General features: G+C 42.5%; 1 protein-coding gene across 1 annotated transcript in view; it reads right to left on the bottom strand.

Moving 5' to 3' along the window:
* Positions 1-19,733, bottom strand: part of RAB10 (RAB10, member RAS oncogene family) — a 75,008-nt gene that overhangs the window by 11,726 nt on the left and 43,549 nt on the right. The window contains exon 3 of the mRNA XM_073335491.1: positions 6,072-6,210. Within this exon, the coding sequence (XP_073191592.1) occupies positions 6,072-6,210 (139 nt within the window). The remainder of the gene's footprint in view (positions 1-6,071; positions 6,211-19,733) is intronic.

Below are 19,733 nucleotides of genomic sequence, written 5' to 3'. Positions count from 1 at the left end.
GTTACTCTTAACATCTCTTGCTAGCTGCAGCTCCAGGTGCGATTTGGCCCTCCTGATTGCATTCCTACATGCCCGAGCAACATTTTTATACTCTTCCCTGGTCATTTGTCCAATCTTCCACTTATTGTAAGCTTCTTTTTTATGTTTACGATCTGCAAGGATGCCACTGTTAAGCCAAGCTGGTCGCCTGCCATATTTACTATTCTTACAACACATCGGGATGGTTTGTCCCTGTAACCTCAATAGGGATTCTTTGAAATACAGCCAGCTCTCCTGGACTCCTTTCCCCCTCATGTTATTCCCCCAGGGGATCCTACCCATCAGTTCCCTGAGGGAGTCAAAGTCTGCTTTTCTGAAGTCCAGGGTCTGTATTCTGCTGCTTCCCTTTCTTCCCTGTGTCAGGATCCTGAACTCGACCAACTCATGGTCACTGCCTCCCAGATTCCCATCCACTTTTGCTTCCCCTACTAATTCTTCCCGGTTTGTGAGCAGCAGGTCAAGAAAAGCTCTCCCCTTAGTTGGCTTCTCCAGCACTTGCACCAGGAAATTGTCCCCTACGCTTTCCAAAAACTTCCTGGATTGTCTGTGCACGGCTGTAGTGCTCTCCCAGCACATATCAGGATGGATTAAAGTCGCCCATGAGAACCAGGGCGTGCGATCTAGTAGCTTCTGCGAGGTGCCGGAAGAAAGCCTCATCCACCTCATCCCCCTGGTCCGGTGGTCTATAATCAGACTCCCACCACTACATCACTCTTGTTGCTCACACTTCTAAACTTAATCCAGAGACACTCAGGTTTTTCTGCAGTTTCGTACCGGAGCTCTGAGCAGTCATACTGCTCCCTTACATACAGTGCTACTCCCCCACCTTTTCTGCCCTGCCTGTCCTTCCTGAACAGTTTATAACCATCCATGACAGTACTCCAGCCATGTGAGTTATCCCACCAAGTCTCTGTTATTCCAATCACGTCATAATTCCTTGACATCACCAGGACCTCCAGTTCTCCCTGCTTGTTTCCAAGGCTTTGTGCATTTGTATATAGGCACTTGAGATAAGCTGCTGATCGCCCGTCATTCTCAGTATGAGATAGGAGCCCTTCCCTCACAGACGTTCCTGCCTGTGAAATCCCATGATTTCTGTGCCTATTTTCAAATTTCCCATGAACCCAAGCAGGACTTGTCATTGTTCGCCATCTCTGACAAACAGCCTGCCCAGCGCAGCACTATTGTCATGAGCATTGCAAGCACTGGACGCATGTTCTTCTGGTGTTTGCAGAGCCACAAGAACCACTGCAGAGAATATTACTATTTCCACGTCAGTTTGCTATGGGACATAATAAGAATCAATTCAAAGTTGTTGGTGGCATTCATGGAACAGCTGCCGACAGTAGAGCGCTGCTTCTGGGCCTGAGAAATGAGCACTGACTGGTGAGATTGCATCATAACGCACGTTTAGGATGACAAGCAGTTGCTGCAGAACTTCCATATCCACAAATGAGACCTTGTGCATCTGTGTGCCGAGCTCGCCCCAGCCATTCAACCTGTGGGGCACCAAACAAAGCTGCACTGACAGTGGAGAAGCAAGTGATGATCATGCTGTGGAAACTGGCAACGCTGGATTGCTACTGGTCAATGGGAAAATCCACTGTAAGAGATATCGTCATCTCTTGCTAAGCAGGACTGTGACTCCCTGCAATGTGCAGGACATAGCGGATGGCTTTGCAGCTATGGTATTCCCAAACTGCGGTGGTGCAACACATAATGCCTATTTTGGCCCCAGATGCCTATTTTGGCCCCAGAGCACATCAACAGAAAGGACTACTTCTCCAGGGTTATGCAAGTGCTGGTGGATCGCTGTGAATGCTTCACTCACATCAATGTTGGCTGGTCAGAAAAGGTGCATGACATCTTTTAAGAACCCAAGACTGTTCAGAAAGCTACCAGCAGAGACCACCTTTTCCAAGTAGTGGATTACCAATAGTGATATTGAAATGCCAGTAGCGATCCTGGGGAATCCAGCCAACCCCATAACTCCTCTGGCTCACGAAACCGTACACCAGCCACCTCAACAGCACTAAGGAAAGATTCAACTACAAGCTCAGCAGGTGCAGAATGACAGATGGATGTACTTTTGGTAGATTGAAAGGGTGCTGGCATTGTTTAGTCATCAGACAATCTCAGTGTGAAAGATATCCCAATGATTACAGCTGCCTGTTGTGTCCTGCATAATATTTGTGAAGCAAGGGGCGGAAGTTGCCATAGGGTAGAGGTGGAGCAGCTGTCTGTCAAGTTTGAACAGCCAAACACAAAAGCTATGAGACGAGCTCAGCGAGGAGCTATATGGGTTAGGGAGGCTTTGAAAGAGCACTAACAGCAAGTCACAGTAATGTGCTGTGGTGTACTGTGCTCAACCTGGTGCAGCAGTATGGGGGTCTGTTAGGAACTGTAAGGTGCTTGCTGCACATCTGTGCATATATCACAGACAGTGCAGTTAATAATGTAGGTGTTTGCTGTACATTTATGATGACTACACTGTTTGGCACTATCCTATGGGTTGAGTGTGTACGAGACCATCACTTTCATTGCCAGTGGGCATTATACACCAGGGGTTTTAAACCAATGAAGATTAATAACTTTAAAAACAAAAGTTATTCACTTATGGAACAGTTCCCAACAATCTGAAGAACATAAATGTGAACACATTTTAACTTAAAATTTAGGAACCTAAACAAACAGGAGGAAGGCACACGGATATCCATTGCAGCTGCATACGCATCAACTGTGGCTCTCACAGATCCATATAGGTGAAGCTGTGGTTGTCCATTCTTTCCCCTGGTTTGGGATGGTAGGAGCAGGCATGTGGGCACTGAGGCCATGTGGAATGCTGGGGTGGGGGAGAGAAGAGCTATGCTGCAGTTCTACACTGACTGCAATGGCAGTCGAGCTTGGGATTGTTGAACCTGGAGGTCCACAAGAGTTTGCAGCTTCTGCGCTTGCTGACATAGAAGCTCCATTATGTCCTGGTGCATCTCTCTCTCCTTTTCCTGTGCCTCTCTCGTCTGCCCTTTCCTTCTCCGTACGATCTGCAATATTCACCCTCTAGGGCCTCTGTTCAACATCTGATGCAGCACTGGCTTGCAGGATCTTGCAAATCGTGTCCTCCCACATGCTCTTTTTTCCCCTCCTCCTTACTGGGTTAGTCATTCTACTGGTGTGCAGGGCATACCCATCAAGACTACAATGGTCATACCTACAGACAAAACTGAGGTACCACTGTCAACACAAAAGGAAGAAAAAGTGAAACTTAAGATTCAGAACTCCCCACTCCCTCGCTTCCTTCAAGTGTCAAACAAGACATGCTGATTGGCTTTCTGCTTTGGGATGCTTGTTCACAGCGCCACAGCACCAGCCATGGTGAGCAAGGCCCACCAGGGGTGAGGCAAGCGAGGAGGGAATTACTCAGTTGCATGAAACTGAGTATAGGGCACTGGCACCCATTTTCCACAGGTTGTGGTGGCTTTAGCAGATATCACACTGGAGGCAGATAGAGCACAGCTGCTGCTGGCATCCCAAAGCCACCCAGGCCCATATGCTGCTAGCCTGTTTATGGCAATAGTGCCTGCCGAAGTTATTGCTGAATGACATGGGAAAGCATCCTATCATCGAGGAAGAAATAAAGCTACCATCCCTAGACACCTTTGGGAGAGGATTTCAGGGTACCTCCATGGAACTTTCATCAAGCTCTCTCAGGATTCAATGGACATCCCTGTGTACATAAACTGCTCTGCACAGCCTCCTCAGCCTGACTCTAGAGCACAATGAAAGCAGATAGCAACTCTACCTCTTTGTTGTACCTCTGAATAAATTAATGAAAAGTCAATAGCTGTGTCCTACTAAGATGCGGGTGCCAACACTGTAATGGGAAATTTACTTATACACTTAACCAAGGTTCTCTCTCATTTCAGGCTTGCCTGTGGTTGACTGCAGGGACTGACTGGAATCAAAAATAGATCCTGGCTCTTGGCACAGCTGGGATCCCCCCACCCCCAGTCACCGTCCCACAGTCATCCTCCTCGCTGTTCATGGTAGGGGCCTGTGACCCTGGTTCCTCAGAGGTATCCAGGATAGTCTGTGGGGTGGTGGTGGGATCTTTGCCAAGTGGCAGGTCTGCAGCTTGGCACCAGATTGATCGATGGCCTCCCAGGCCTTCTGGTACTTTTGCCACGCTCCTAGGCTTTCACACAGCACTGCTGCTGGTCCTTGTCATAATACTTCTCCTGCATACTCTGAGCAATCTGCTCACAGATGTTGATGTTTCTACAGCTGGTTCAGCGCTGCCCCTAGACAGCCTATTTTCCCCACAGGCCCAGGAGAACCAATTTCTGTCTATTCCAAGCCAGAGCAGGTCTAGAGCATGCAGCTGGCAGGATCAGCTAGGCAGTTACATAAAACAGTGGAGAGTAGATAGAGGTGTGCTGAGCAAGATGGACAACCAAGAAAAGCCATTTCAAAAATGTGAAGGGATTTTAAGGGGGGAGGCTTCTGGTTCATGTGACCCCGGGCAATGGAGTTCACAACTGTGACCAGGTCTGTCAAGCATTGTGGGACAGCTGCTGGAAGACTGTTGGGGTTGACAAAAAAACAATGCATCTACACTCATGCAGCAATAATCCGTGTATGTCAACTATGGCTCAATGCCATGCAGGGAGCTGGTGTTACTATGTCGACATAACAAGGTACTTATATCAGTGGGAGAGAAATTTAAGTGTAGTCGTGCGCACAACTAGGTCGATGCAAGGCAGCTTATTTTGACCTAACTTTGTAGTGTAGACCAGGCCTTACAGACTGATCATTTCAACAGAAACTCAGCTAACATACTTTCACAAGTCCTTCTGCTTCCTAAGGTGCCAAAACCCATCTGTGCCAAGAATTCTCATCTGAGCTGCTAACGCCTCCTGGCAACTTCTATGAAGCAGCAGTCATTCACACATACAATTCCACAGCTGATTAAATGGACCTTGCCTCAAATTTTAGGTTCAGCTGGCTGAAACGTATACAGGGCTTACCTACAATGGATCATATTGCATATTCTCCTACACTGTCTTTAGTGCCCATTTCTTCTTGCCTCTCTGCCCATCCAACTCTTCCTCACCCTTCCCCACCAGCTATAATGAGGGCAGAGTGGCGTTACATAATAGGCATCATTAAGCCCTGAAGGGAATTTGCCATCCAGAAGTAGTATGAAACACTGTCAAGAATGTGCTCAGTTCCCACAAAAATTAACTTGACATTTAAGTGATCTTTCCTTCTTTGCAAAACACATTTAGCTTCCATGAGGGAGAAACCTATAAATATGTAACCTGCACTAGGACAGGTACATTTCACCAAGTAATGTTAAAGTATAGAAATTACTGTTATTTTTGTATCATGGTTCTTACTGCAACAGCTGCTACCATGGCAGGCCACGTGTGTTGGTAACTGCTCTTAACATTAGAGCCTGTTTATTGGAGAAAGGCACATACCCTCACCCGATCTCTTGAATGCAGAAAAGAGCCCTAAAGTTTTTTTGTTTTTTTTTTAAATAAATAAACTTTATAAGTTTCAGAGTAACAGCCGTGTTAGTCTGTATTCGCAAAAAGAAAAGGAGTACTTGTGGCACCTTAGAGACTAACCAATTTATTTGAGCATGAGCTTTCGTGAGCTCACGAAAGCTCATGCTCAAATAAATTGGTTAGTCTCTAAGGTGCCACAAGTACTCCTTTTCTTTTTATAAGTTTGTTAGCATTAGAATTTTAACTCTTAACATGCGTTTCAGGGAGCAACACTGCTAGTCAAAGTTCTGACCATCAACAAATTCTCTACATCCTGGGGCAGAGGTATGGCATACGCAAACCAGCCTGACACTCCATCATCATCACCCTCATCTGTCTCCTTGATGGTAACATATCTGCAAGGGAGAAACAGCTAGTCTCAAGATACTCAGATCTGCAGGGTCTACTTTCAGCAGCACGTTGGACCTGTAATATAGCAGGCGCAGTTAGAGCAGAGGATAGGATCTCATTGGCACTGCTCACCTCATCTATGTTTCTGAGCCATTTGCTGATGTTTTCAAAGCTTTTGCCATTAGTGATGTCATACACTAGCATAATTCCCATGGCGCCTCTGTAGTAAGAGGTGGTGATGGTGTGAAATCGCTCCTGTCCTGCTGTGTCCCTGTGAATAGCAAGCAAAATAGTCAGTATTTAAAACCCAAAATGTGTATACATTAGAGGCACATTCTAGATAAGAGTGGGGACATCTATGTTAGACAAACAGAGATAAGAACTAAAGCACATTTATTGCCATATCTGAAATGGCATGGAAACCTGCAGAATTTTCAGTGACATTCATTGGTTGGTACGGTTTAGGACCCATTTAGGCAGATTCAGACCCCCCCCCCCCACACACACACACACACTCCCTTCCGCAGAGGCAGCCACATGTCCAGCAGTCTTATCAGAAAGAAGTGTGGCACAAAGACAGAAGAAATGCCTTGAAGTTCACAAGAGGACAGCAAGACTGGATTTAAAAAAAAACAAAACGTTTTTTCCCATGCCACTAAGCTAGCCACAAAGTTCATTAAAAGAACCAAAAGAAGACAAAAGACATGCAGGTACAGTTAAACAGCCCAAGAACCTAAAAGGCAGTAGCTGAAGTTACTAATGACCAGAATAGTAAGTTACACCAGTTATTTTCGTAGCTTATGATTTCAGACCATAATCAAATCTCTTTCCAAATCATACAAAAAAACCCACTGCTAACATTACATTTCTCGTTGGCTTTCACAACAATTGATCAACATAAAAGTTAGATCTGAATTATATAAAGTGAGGCATTAGCAGCAGCAGAGATTCTTGTAAGCTGTGTTGAGTAATTTAGTTCAAAAAATACAATAAAGACCTCTACGATTACAATACTGTGACCCGAAGAACCTCTTGATGCCAACTGGCAGTGTACAGAAATGCATAAGAGGGCTCCAGGGATCCCCTGGGCCTGGTATTTACATTCTAATTTGCCAAAGAGAGACATGTAAGGTTCCTACTGGAAACCACTGTCACACTGATCGTAATCTTTGCACAATGTAAGTACAGTTAATATGTAAGAAGGTGTGTGTAGGAAGGAAATTGTTCCTAAGGGTATGTCTACACTACAAAATTAGGTCGATTTTATAGAAGTCGATTTTTAGAATTCGATTGCGTATGTCCACGCTATGTGCATTAAGTCGGCAGAGTGCGTCCTCTCTCTGCTGCCCATTGGAATTCTGGGTTAAGCTCCCAATGCCTGATGGGGCAAAAACATTGTCGTGGGTGGTTTTGGGTACATGTCGTCAGGTCCCCCTCCCTCCGTGAAAGCAACAGCAGACAATTGTTTTGCGCCTTTTCTCCCGGGGTCCCGCTGCTGGTCTGGGGCTCCATCCACTGGCTCCTGCCAGCCAGGGGCCCAGCCGGCAGCCCCGCTCAGCCTGCTGCCATACCACGGCAAGCATGGAGCCTGTTCAGCTCACCGTCACCGTACGTCTCCTGGGTGCTGCTGGCAGACGCAGTACTGCATTGCTACACAGCAGCAGCTCCTTGCCTTCATGGCAGACTGTACAGTAGGACTGATAGCTGTTGTACGTCTCCTGGGTGCTCCTGGCAGACATTGGTGAGGTCGATCAGGGGCACCAGGACAGACATGGCTATCCCTCCTCTTAGACCACCAAATGGGAGTGACTCCAGGTCATTCTCTTCTTTAAGCTTTGTCTCATGGAGATTCAGTCCTGCCTGGAATATCACACGAGCTGGAGGCTTCTGCCTCAGGCTGCTCTCCCAGCCAGCAGCACCACATGGTCACACCTATCCCAGCCTGCCCCTTGCTCCCATGGCTCATGAAGCCTGGACAGTAGTAAGGAGCAGTTCAACTTGTGGAATGACAAATCCTAAACGAAGGATTGCTCTCTATGGGCCACGTTAAGATTATTTCAGAGTCCTAGATAGAATTTAGTCCCTATAAAAGGCTTCATGAAAATTTTCCCCTGCCCCTAACAAAAATGTTAATTTATCAGAGCTGCTGACAGTGTAAGGAACCCGGGACTATAACTTAGAGAGACCTTCCATATTATTTAACTCCTAATTGATATAATTCAAAGTAAAGTTTCACAGCGTGGTCTGTTCTAAGACTAAAATGCAGGAGGGGAGTCAGAGACAAACAGGTTTCAGAGTAACAGCCGTGTTAGTCTGTATTCGCAAAAAGAAAAGGAGTACTTGTGGCACCTTAGAGACTAACCAATTTATTTGAGCATAAGCTTTCGTGCTCACTTCATCGGATGCATACTGTGGAAAGTGTAGATCTTTTTATACACACAAAGCATGAAAAAATACCTCCCCCCACTCCACTCTCCTGCTGGTAACAGCTTATCTAAAGTGACTACTCGCCTTACAATGTGTATGATAATCAAGGAGAGTAGTCACTTTAGATAAGCTGTTACCAGCAGGAGAGTGGAGTGGGGGGAGGTATTTTTTCATGCTTTGTGTGTATAAAAAGATCTACACTTTCCACAGTATGCATCCGATGAAGTTAGCTGTAGCTCACGAAAGCTTATGCTTAAATAAATTGGTTAGTCTCTAAGGTGCCACAAGTACTCCTTTTCTTTTTAGAGAAAGAAACAGTGACCTGTTTCCGCCTGGTTTTGAACTGGGGACCTTTCGCGTGTTAGGCAAACGTGATAGCCACTACACTACAGAAACCCAACTTGAACGGGGCTTTTCTTTTGCCTCAGTCTTTGCCGAATACACCGGAATGTTTTCTCTAGCTACAGAAGCTACCTAATGCAATGTCTATATCTATGGCCCTCCTGCTCACAAAGCAGTCATGCCCCTGCCCAAGGCTGACACAGTGCAGAGTTCATGTGACAGCAACCTGGCTCGGGCAGGATCACTAGCGAGGCATAATACTTTTGCTGGTAAGCAAACACAGCAATTCTTTCCTGCCCTCTGACACTGAATGCCTCCATGCATTAAATTGTGCCCTATCAGTGCAGGAGGACTGCATGAGCTCTGAAAACATGTCATCGCGAGTGCGTTTTTTTCGCCTTCTAATCCGCGATAACCTCAGGGATGGAGATGATAGGGGGAGCGTAGAAATGTTCTATGCTCTACGATTTTGGGGGGACTGCATGGACACCTGTGCTGCTGAGTTCACCATGCTGACCAAACAGGAAATTAAATTCAAAAGTTCCCGGGGTTTTTCCTGTGTACCTGGCTAGTGCATCGGAGTTCAAAGTGCTGTCCAGAGCAGTCACAATGGAGCACTCTGGGATAGCTCCTGGAGGCCAATACCATCGAATTGCATCCACACTACCCCAAATTTGACCCGGCGATGTTGATTTTAGCGCTAATCCCCTCATTGGGGAGGAGTACAGAAATAGATTTTAAAAGCTTTAACGCTGCTAAATTCGACTGAAACTCGTACTGTAGACGAGGGCTAAGGCCTTGTAGCCAATAGCAGATCACTCAGCATGATGCCTTAAGTCAGAGTCCACCAGACAGGAAATGGGAGACATTTATCTCCCATTGTAAGAGACAAAATGATCAGCCAGGGAGTCTATTTGCATACTGAGTCAAACACTAAATGAAGAGATTGGGGAGACTTCAGGTGGGAAATCAGCAGGAAGAGGTGGGTGGGGGGAATGGGGAACAGACTCTGTTTTAGAGGTGAAGAACAAAGCATTGGTCTGGTACATCTAGGAGTGCAAAAAGACATCCTGGAACTCTTCATGGGGGGGCGGGGGGGAGGAGGGGAAAGGAAGCTGCCAGCTGGCTGGGATTCATGAAAGGGTCTCAGCCATCCTGGTTGAAAAATAAGACTCTGGGGTCAGCTGTTCCTTACTCGATAAGACAGTATCTTGTTAGTTGTGTTTAGGCTCTACAATGAGTGTTATGTTTTTATATGTAAACCTTTATTTCCAATATTTCTGTTTTCTATCATATGTATCACTACTCTGTAAAATAAACTTAATTGCTTTCTCTATAAATAGATTTAAGACCTGTGTTCTGAGATTTAACTAGTAAGCTGTAGTGTACTGTTCCTTTGGGAATAGTGGGTCTGGTAATTCTGTGAGCGTCTAGTGGATATGGGGTTGGGCACCACAGGGGGCAAAGGATGTGGGGTTGGAGAGTGCCAACTGCTAACGTGCATGAGGGACAGTGGAGCTGGGGTGGGCTGAGAAGGGAGTGCTTGTGTTGTCTGTGGCTGGGAGAATAGGGGAGCTGACACCTGGCAAGCGCAGACAACACTTGCTCATCCTCAGGGCAGGTGGTAGCGAGGTACCTCACAACCATGGGTACCCCTAGGAAGCATCACAAATACAGAATCTGTGAACTAGAAAAACAATGTTCCTTAAAGATTTCCAAATCTTGATAAGAACTTGAATACTGATAAAACCAGTCAGTCTGACAAGACAATATAGTTCAAGAAACGAAGCAGAGTCACCACCTGTGGATGAAATGATCCATTCAGCATAGAATAATTGTCAATTGATGACAATGACTAACCAGTTAACCAAGCTGCAATGAAAAGACCCTCCTTTCCCCTAAGCAGTTACAAGGTAATGATCATGCAGGTAATGGTTCAACATGCCGAGTCAAGGAGTTAAATTTAAGGATTTAAGTCTTTTTTTTTTTTTTTTTTTTAAAAGTGGTATTCAAGTCAGGTTGAGGTTCTGTAAAAGCCAAATAGAAATTCTGCGCTTTCAATTTCTAATGAACTAAATTATAAACACTAGGGGGCTGGTTTGTTTCAACATCACTACTAACAGAGTTTGACTTCTCCAAAACTGTTATAGGTAAAATATTGACAATTAAGGCCCTGATCTTACAAACTTACATGAACAGTCTTATTGACTTTAATGGGACTTCTCATGCATTTAAAGTTAAAACCACATTTGAGGAATTTTTGTTCTGAAGCAACAAAAACTGACACCAAATTTTAGTCCCTAATGCTGCAGTGTTAACGGAAAGTTTAACTTTTCAGTACGTTATTAGTGCAAACTCTTACATGTGTTAAAATTTTTTTAACAGAAGCTTAAAGTTATGCTCCTAAACTCTTAAGCATTTAAGAGGTGGGATTTTTCAAGGGCACTTAAGTGACTTTGCAGCACAAGCCCCACTGACTTTTGGATAAAACTATTTATAGTTATAGAAATTTGTGAAGGGATATTAAGCCTCATGCTTCAAGGCATTAGCCTCTCTTAAGGTATGTCTTCTCAGCTGTTATCTGAGCTCTTATCCAGGGTTTAGTCCAACTCCCCCCACGCCCCCATCCAAATAGACTTCTGACCTAGATTTGGAGGTGCTTTAAGCTCAGCCTAGCTTATGTGACTGGAGGTATAGGTTAGAACTCAGGCTTGGGGTTTAACTTAGGTTGGAACCTGCCCACTTTTTACTTGTCTCCTGATTGCAAAGTTGCCTGGGTGCTGATGTTCCTCCAATGTGCTTCCCACAATTTCATCTGGAGGGCAGACAACTGGTTGGGAAAGAATCCCAGTGTCTCAATACAAAAAAAACAAACAAACACACACATTGGATATGCCCCCAGACACACAAGTGAGAATGCAGAAACAGTAACATGGCCAGGGCTTTATTGTGGAGATGCTTGCACCCAAGCTACGCTAACATGGGTATCAAATCCCATGGTTAACTATCCAGTAAAGAAATCCTCAGAGGCCATCTAATCTGCCCTCCACATTACCCCACATGTTCCTGCTATGGGGTTCTTACAGCTTCTTATGAAGCATTTGGTGCTGACCACTCAGACATTTTAACTTTTCTTGTCCTGGAGGAAGTTCAATATAGCTGTAGGTGCCACTTCCTGCAAGTAAAGCATGGGCTATTTGCAATGAGAACACAATGGAGGATCTAAACTTTTCTTTCAGCATAGACAAACATTTTATATGTGAAGCTTAGTAGAAAAAAATTTAAGTAAAATCTGAAAATTCTAACTGGAAGCTATAGAAAAAAAACAGAAAAACATCCAAGTTTAGCAACAGAAAACTGCATTCACGAGTTTTGAAAAAGCTGGCCGAGAGGCTTGCTGGACAATTAATGATGATTTTCAATAAGTGTTTGAATACCAGGGAAGTTCCTGAAGAGTGGAAGAAAGCTAAGCTGTGCCAATACTTAAAAAGGGTAAACAAGCTGACCTGGGTAATTATAAGCCTATCAATTTGACATTAGTCCCAAGCAAGGTAATGGAGTGGCTCATATGGGACTTGATTAATGAAGAATTAAAGGAGAGCAATATAATTAATGCCAGTCAAGATGGGCTGATGGAAAATTGATCCTAAACTGATTTTTTTTTAAAAAAAATGAGATTACAAGTTTGGATGATAACGGTAATAGCACGGATGTGATCTAACAGATTTCTGTAAGGTGTCTGACTTGGTATTGCACATTTTGATTAAAAATCAGAATATATAAAATTAGCATAGCATACATGAAACAGATTAAAAGCTGGCTAAAGGAGAGTCAAAATGTAACTGTAAACTAGGAGTCATTGATTTGGGATGTTTCCAGTAGGGTTCTGCAGAGATCAGTTCTTGGCCCTACACTATTTAACATTATCAATGATCTGGAAGAAAACCAAATCAATAAAGTTTGTAGATGATACAAAAGTTAGGGGAGTGTTAAATAATGGAGGACGAATCACAGATACAGAGCAATCTGGATCGCTTGATAAATGGGACTCAACCAAACTATACATTTTAATAAAGCTAAATGTACAAATCTAGGAACAAAGAACATAGGCCATACTTACACAATGATGAGGGACTCTATCCTAGGAAGCAGTGATTCTGAAAGATTTGGGGTGTAGTGGTGGATAATTAGCTGAAAATGAGCTTCTAGTGCTATACATTGGCCAAAAAGGGTTAACATATTCCTGGTATGCATAAATGAGAGTAGTGCATAGGAATAAGGAGGTTATATTATCTCTGTATTTGGCACTGGTCTGACCTCTAATGGAATACTGTGTCCATTTCTGGTGATCACAATTCAAGGAGGATTCTGATAATTGGAAAGGATTCAAAGAAGAGTCATGAGAATGATTAAAAGATTAGAAAAACATGCCTTATATAGCAAGAGACACAAGGAGCTCAATCTATTTAGCTGAACAAAGTAGTTAGGGATATTTGACCAGTCTATAAGTACTTATAGAGAGAACAAATATTTGATAATTGGCTCTTCAATCTAGGAGACTAAAGGTAAAACAATCTAATGCCTAGACAAATTCAGGCTGCATTTAAGGCATAAATTTTGAATAGTAGAAGTAACTATCCACTGGAACAATTTACCAAGACTTATGTTGGATTCTTCACCACTTGCATTTTTAAATCAAGACTGGATTTTTAAGAGATGTTCTAGGAATTATTTTGGGGAAGTTCTATGGCTGTGTTATACAGAAGGTCAGCTAAGAGGATCACAGTGATCTCTTCTGGCCTGGAATCAATGAAAACAAAAAAACAAACAAAAAGAAAACCTATGAAACAGGGCAAAATTAAAGAACTAGTAACATGTATATAAAACTGGTTTAAATTAAAGAATGAGTATCAACTGATTTTTATAAAGACTAAATTATGGTGGTTAAAATCATTTATTAGGGCTGTCAATTAAAAAAATAATTGTAATTAATCATGAGATTTAAAAAAATACTCAATATTAATCGCAGTTTTAATCGCACTGTTAAACAATAGAATACCAATTTAAAATTATAAATATTTGTGGAAGTTTTTCTACATTTTCAAATATATTGATTTCAATTACAACACAGAATACAAAGTGTATGGTGTTCACTTAATATTATTTTTTTATTACAAATTACATAGGCCGCTGAATTTTGTTTCATAAAATCTGGTTTTTCTTCATCTGGATTTTTCAGAAAAAAACATGGGTTTTCAAGATGGGAGAAAATCCTGCTCCAGATGATTACTTGGATCAAGATCCCTTGGTTGTTTCCATCTTATTTTACAAAAATGTACAATATTGATACTCCACAACCCCTTTGGTTGTATTTAACTTTAATAGAGGTAGTTTTTCTGACTTTTTTTTTAAATTAAGATTCCATATTCCCCTTTTCCTCTCCATCAGAGTATACAGCAGATGTGCAATTTTCAGGCGATTTGAGTAATTTCATTCCACTGGTTGAAGGCACAAGCCTATATTTTCCCAAACTTATTTTAACAAACTCATTCTTAAAAAAAAAAGTGATGTTCTATAAGAAAGTCGAAAATCTGCTTCTACTTGGGGGTTAGTGCTGCCACTAGCAAGTGCTCTGGCCAACTGAGTCACTAAGTAGCATTCTTTAAAAAACTGCTTCCTGCCTGATGAAACATCTTTCTTATCACAAAAGGGTTGTCATTGTTAGTGGAAGACATGAAAGCCAAGACCTACAGCAAGTGGTCATATCTTATTTCAACTCTTAATACAGCATTATTTCATAGATTGCACTTAATAGAAACAAATTTTCAATCTAGTAGGAGTGGAAGGTACACAAATGCTAAATGTCTTCTATCTCCCTAATAAAGATGCTCATCTGTGCAACTGATCCCCCTTTCTCCCTCCAATCAGCCTCTCCTCTGACCCTGAGGTGTTCCATTGGAGAAGGGAAGCTAAGGCCTGGTCTATAGTTTTTGTACTGATGCAATTATTCTGGTTAGGGGTGTGATTTTATCACTGTAGTTATACTGGTGCAACCCCTACTGGTATAAAAAAGTGCCTTAAACTGGCATAACTGCCCCCACATTAAGGGATTGCAGTGGTATAGTTAAAACAGTACAACTTGCGTTTAGATAAGTCACATTCCAGTGACTACATGCCCTGCTTAGCAGCTGTTGTGTTGGGAGTGGGACACAAGTCTGTAAATAATGTAACTAAGTACAGATAGGCGTTTAAATGCAGGATATGGCAATTAAATATAGTTGTGTTATATAAAGAGATTTCTCTCAGCCAAACGTATTACAGCAGCAATCACCACTGGTAGGAGATATATTAACCTGGAAAGAAACTAATTTTTATAGACAGCATCAAAACAAAGTCCTAAATAAAGCAGGGAATATCATGGGAACCCAATCCATTAAAAAAAATAGCTTATCCTTTGATTTTGATCCTTTCTTGTTGTGTCTTTTCAAATTAGATCATAAACCTTTTGAGGCAGGGACTGTGTGTTTGTACAATACTGTGACATTATTGACATTAACTGTGACTGTATAGATCATTGTTGCAACCAAAGTCCTATAGTTGCACCAAATCTTTTACAAAGGAGGTCAAGTAAGGTGTCTACAGAAAGGCTGTAATTTGCTGGTTATGATTATTCTGTCTGTATGTGTGTATCATTTTTGTATTTGAAGTTATGAATATTGGTTATGTACTTGTATCTCAGTGTGTTGATTGTAAGTGGCCTCAGTGAAGCATTTGGTCAGCTTCTTGAGAATGGGCACTTACTGAGAATAGTCCTATCAAGAAACACTTAACTGACAATGGACTTTGGGAGACGCCAATCCATATCTGAACTTTCCTGGGAAACTTCAAACGTAAAAAAATGGCATCAGCTTGCAAAAAGCTGAATCATTCATGGACACGTGACTTGCCCAGGTGGCTACAAACTCCATCTTGTTGCTGTGATTTTGCACAGAAGAACAAAGGGGTTTTTGCCCACAAGAGAGAATATAAAAGGCCCTGGAAACCGCTCCATTTTGTCTTTAGCTGACTCAAGAGATGGCCCCTCCACCCCAAAGAGATGCGTGAAAGAATGTGGAACAAAGGACTAACTACGGGGGTGAGAGGGATTGCTGGACCCAGGCCATAAACCACAATGTTGGTCTGAAAAGGATTGGGCCCAGACTAGGAAGGAGTCTAGTCTGTGAAAGAAGCTTATTGGGACATCTCTGAGGGTGAGATTTACCTGTATTCAGTTTCCTACTGTATTAGGCTTAGACTTGCATGTTTTTGTTTTACTTTGCTTGGTAATTTACTTTGTTCTGTGTGTTATTACTTGGAACCACTTAAATCCTACTTTTTATAATTAATAAAGTGACTTTTATTAATTAACCCAGAGTAAGTGATTAACACCTGGGGGAGCAAACAGCTGTGCATATCTCTACTGTGTTAGAGAGCGGACAATTTTTGAGTTTACCCTGTATAAGCTTTATACAGAGTAAAACAGATTAATTTGAGGTTTGGATCCCACTGGGAGCTGGGTGTCTGGGTTCACAAGACAGGAGCACTTGCTAAACAGTTTTCAGTTAAGTCTGCAGCTTTGGGGGCGTAGGTCAGACCCTGGGTCTGGGTTGCAGCAGATTAGCATATCTGGCTCAACAAGACAGGGTTCTGGAGGCCCAAACTGGCAGAGAAAACGGGCTCAGAGGTAGTCTCAGCACATCAGGTAACAGTCCCAAAGGGTCCCTGTGACTGAACCCGTCACAAATGTACAATACAGAGAGTCCAGTCCTGATTGGGACCTTTAGGTGCTATAGCAACTACAATTTATACTTACTAAGCAGTAACGTCTGCTGAAAGGACCCCTGGTTTTTAGTGAAAAATGGTACACAGTAAATTAAGTGCTCCTGGAACTCTGCTGCACACAAATCCATTGCAAGACAGTTTCAGTGTACTCAGCTTGCACAGGGTGGCGGGGGGATGGATCAGCAATTTGTATTACAGGGATCAAATCCACACAATTCTATAAAATTATTAGTTATACCCTTCAGGGCTGGCCAGTGTCTTGGGGTTTTGGGAAGCCATTATAGAAAGCTGTACCAGATAACATTGTTGCCAAACTGGAAGAGACCAAGCGAGAAGTTAACAGCCTCACACCTACTACAGATAAAAATCCTCCCCCACCCAGATGGGTTCTCCCCGTTCCCCTAAGCCCTTTCAGCCACCAAGATATTATCTAGTCCATAAGCCTGCCAGTGAAGAACTATTTTGTATATTTGTACTGTTAGTACAAATGAGACGTCAGTTTCTAGATCTAAGTGCTGTAAAAATACTGAGGCTAAATTCCTCAAGGCAGGGACTAAGTAGACAAGACAAAATAAGCGGTAGGGGAAATAGGCAGAGTTCAAGTGCTCAAAATTACACACCAGTCAGGGGCAGAGCTGGAAATAGAATCCAGCTCTTCCAAATCCCAGCACAGTGATCTAAGCCACTAAATCAGACTGCTTGGAGTTTTGTCCTGTCTTTTTTTAAAGATTTCTCTAGATCTAGGCTTTCCACCTCTGCAAATATTACATTCTTTCACCTCTTATCTGCCAAAAGGTTCCCCCCCCCACTCCCCTCCAAGACATCCTGACTCTTTAAGAACAGTCATCCCATTACTTTGTTATATCCCCTCGTTCTATTTTTTTAAAGTGTAGCTGTCCCTTTCTAGAGGCTCTTCATTGTCAAGAGGGTTGACTCTGCAACAGCTTTTAGAACCTACTTCTTTAACTGAGACAACAAAAGCTCATGATTTTAGATCCAAAGATCCCCAGGGTGTAATCATAACCAGCATTCACAATTCTTTTCCTTAAGTCAATATCCTTGCCAAGGTTCCTTCCCCACTCTGAACTCTAGGGTACAGATGTGGGGACCTACATGAAAACCTCCTAAGCTTACTTTTACCAGCTTAGGTTAAAACTTCCCCAAGGTATGAACTATTTTACCCTTTGTCCTTGGACTTCCACTGCCACCACCAAACTTTATCTGGGTTTATTGGGAAAACATTGTTTGGAAATGTCTTTCCCCCCCAAAATCCTCCCAACCCTTGCACCCCACTTCCTGGGGAAGGTTTGGTAAAAATCCTCACCAATTTGCATAGGTGACCACAGACCCAAACCCTTGGATCTTAGAAAAATGAAAAAAGCATTCAGTTCTTGAAAAGAAACAGTAAAAAGAATCACCTCTGTAAAATCAGGATGGTAAATACCTTACAGGGTAATTAGATTCAAAACACAGAATCCCCCTAGGCAAAACTTTAAGTTACAAAAAGACACACAGAGAGGAATATTCATTCTATTCAGCACAGCTTATTTTCTCAGCCATTTAAAGAAATCATAATCTAACGCATATTTAGCTAGATTTACTAAATTCTAAGACTCCATTCCTGTTCTGTCCCCAGCAAAAGCATCACACAGACAGACAGACCCTTTGTTTTTCTCCCTCCTCCCAGCTTTTGAAAGTATCTTGTCTCCTCATTGGTCATTTTGGTCAGGTGCCAGCGAGATTATCCTAGCTTCTTAACCCTTTACAGGTGAGAGGATTTTTCCTCTGGCCAGAAGGGATTTTAAAGGGGTTTACCCTTCCCTTTATATTTATGACAATCCTCAAGAACCTTATTTTTTGTTGCTCCACTCTAAGCTCCCTCCAGCCTATCTACAGTCAAGTGTCCAAAGATGAATGAAGTCTCATGAGCATAGAGGAACCACTTCATTACTCCCTGTAGATGCGTGAATGCACACAACCTAAAAAGTTTGGCTTTTATTGCATTACAATATTGAAAACCCATGGCTAGTCTGCAGGCCAACATTTCTGTGTCTCTTTCAGCATTACTGTTTCATAGTCTTCTCTCCCCTCAGTGAGTGTCTTGAATTTCCCCGTGATGTATTATCTGGCATTCTTTCAAGCTGCATTCCATTTTCTGTCCATAGTTTTTAATCTCATTAAGTCACCTTGATACTTCAGTTCACAACTCTTCCCCATTTTATTATCTGCAAACTTAAAGTCCTGTTTATACACTTTGCATTCATTAGATTCTGCTATAGTGATCAGCTTTAGAAATTGAAACTTTTTAGACACCTTCCCCTCCACAATATTCTTTTTATTGTTAGCTTGTTTTCCAACTCTTTCCAACCCAAGTGATAATGCCCTCACTGAAACCATTCATTTACATTTGCTTTTGACTAGAGATGCTCAAGTAATTCAACAGAGATTAGTGTTTCTTCATCCACTAGCTTTGTATTTCTATCTGAAAAGGCAATCAACTTTGCCTGGTATAATCTGTTCTTTATAACAACTGTTGCTTATTGCTAGTGACCCTGTTATCCTGTATATGTTCAGAGGTACTCCTAGAAAATAGACTTTTTTTTTAGACAAAATGCTGGAGAAGACATGGTGCGTACAAGGAGGTGGTAATGTTCAGGATACAAAGTACCTTAATTAGCAGGGTCATGTTTGCTGGGTTTACATATGGTGCAATAAATATTAAATGGACTGAATTTCTAGAAGTTCTTCCCAACATAGACACTTCCCTCTGTCTAGAACACAAGCAGCAGGCCAATACCTTGAACCTGAAAAGTGCTATGTGCCAACTTCAATCAAAATGATTATCTTTATAGCAACCCTATAAGGTAGATAACTGCTTTCACTTTGTCTCAGGAAATGCAAAGAAAAACGTACACTCCATACTTTGGTGCAAAGTCTGTTACAGCTTACACAGAAGTAGCAGACAGCAGCTGCGAAAAGGAAACAAGGTTCGCTCTAAAACAACGGTACACAGACAAAAATTCAGCAATGAATTAAAATGCCTCTGCTAAAGCAACAAGTGGAAGTGAAGTCTTAGGCTCCCTCCCTCTCCTCACCCATCTTACATGCATTAATCCTGCACGGTGCATCCGTTTTGACCCAGTCCGGAGTTGGTTAGGGCTGCGTCAGTTTCATATGTTTATGCTCTTGCTGAGAAAGTCCTTT

This window comes from Lepidochelys kempii, chromosome 3 (genome assembly GCF_965140265.1).
Source record: "Lepidochelys kempii isolate rLepKem1 chromosome 3, rLepKem1.hap2, whole genome shotgun sequence".
NCBI lineage: Eukaryota > Metazoa > Chordata > Testudines > Cheloniidae > Lepidochelys > Lepidochelys kempii.
Note: the sequence above shows the minus strand (reverse complement) of the source record. Positions and strands in the feature narration are given on the sequence as shown.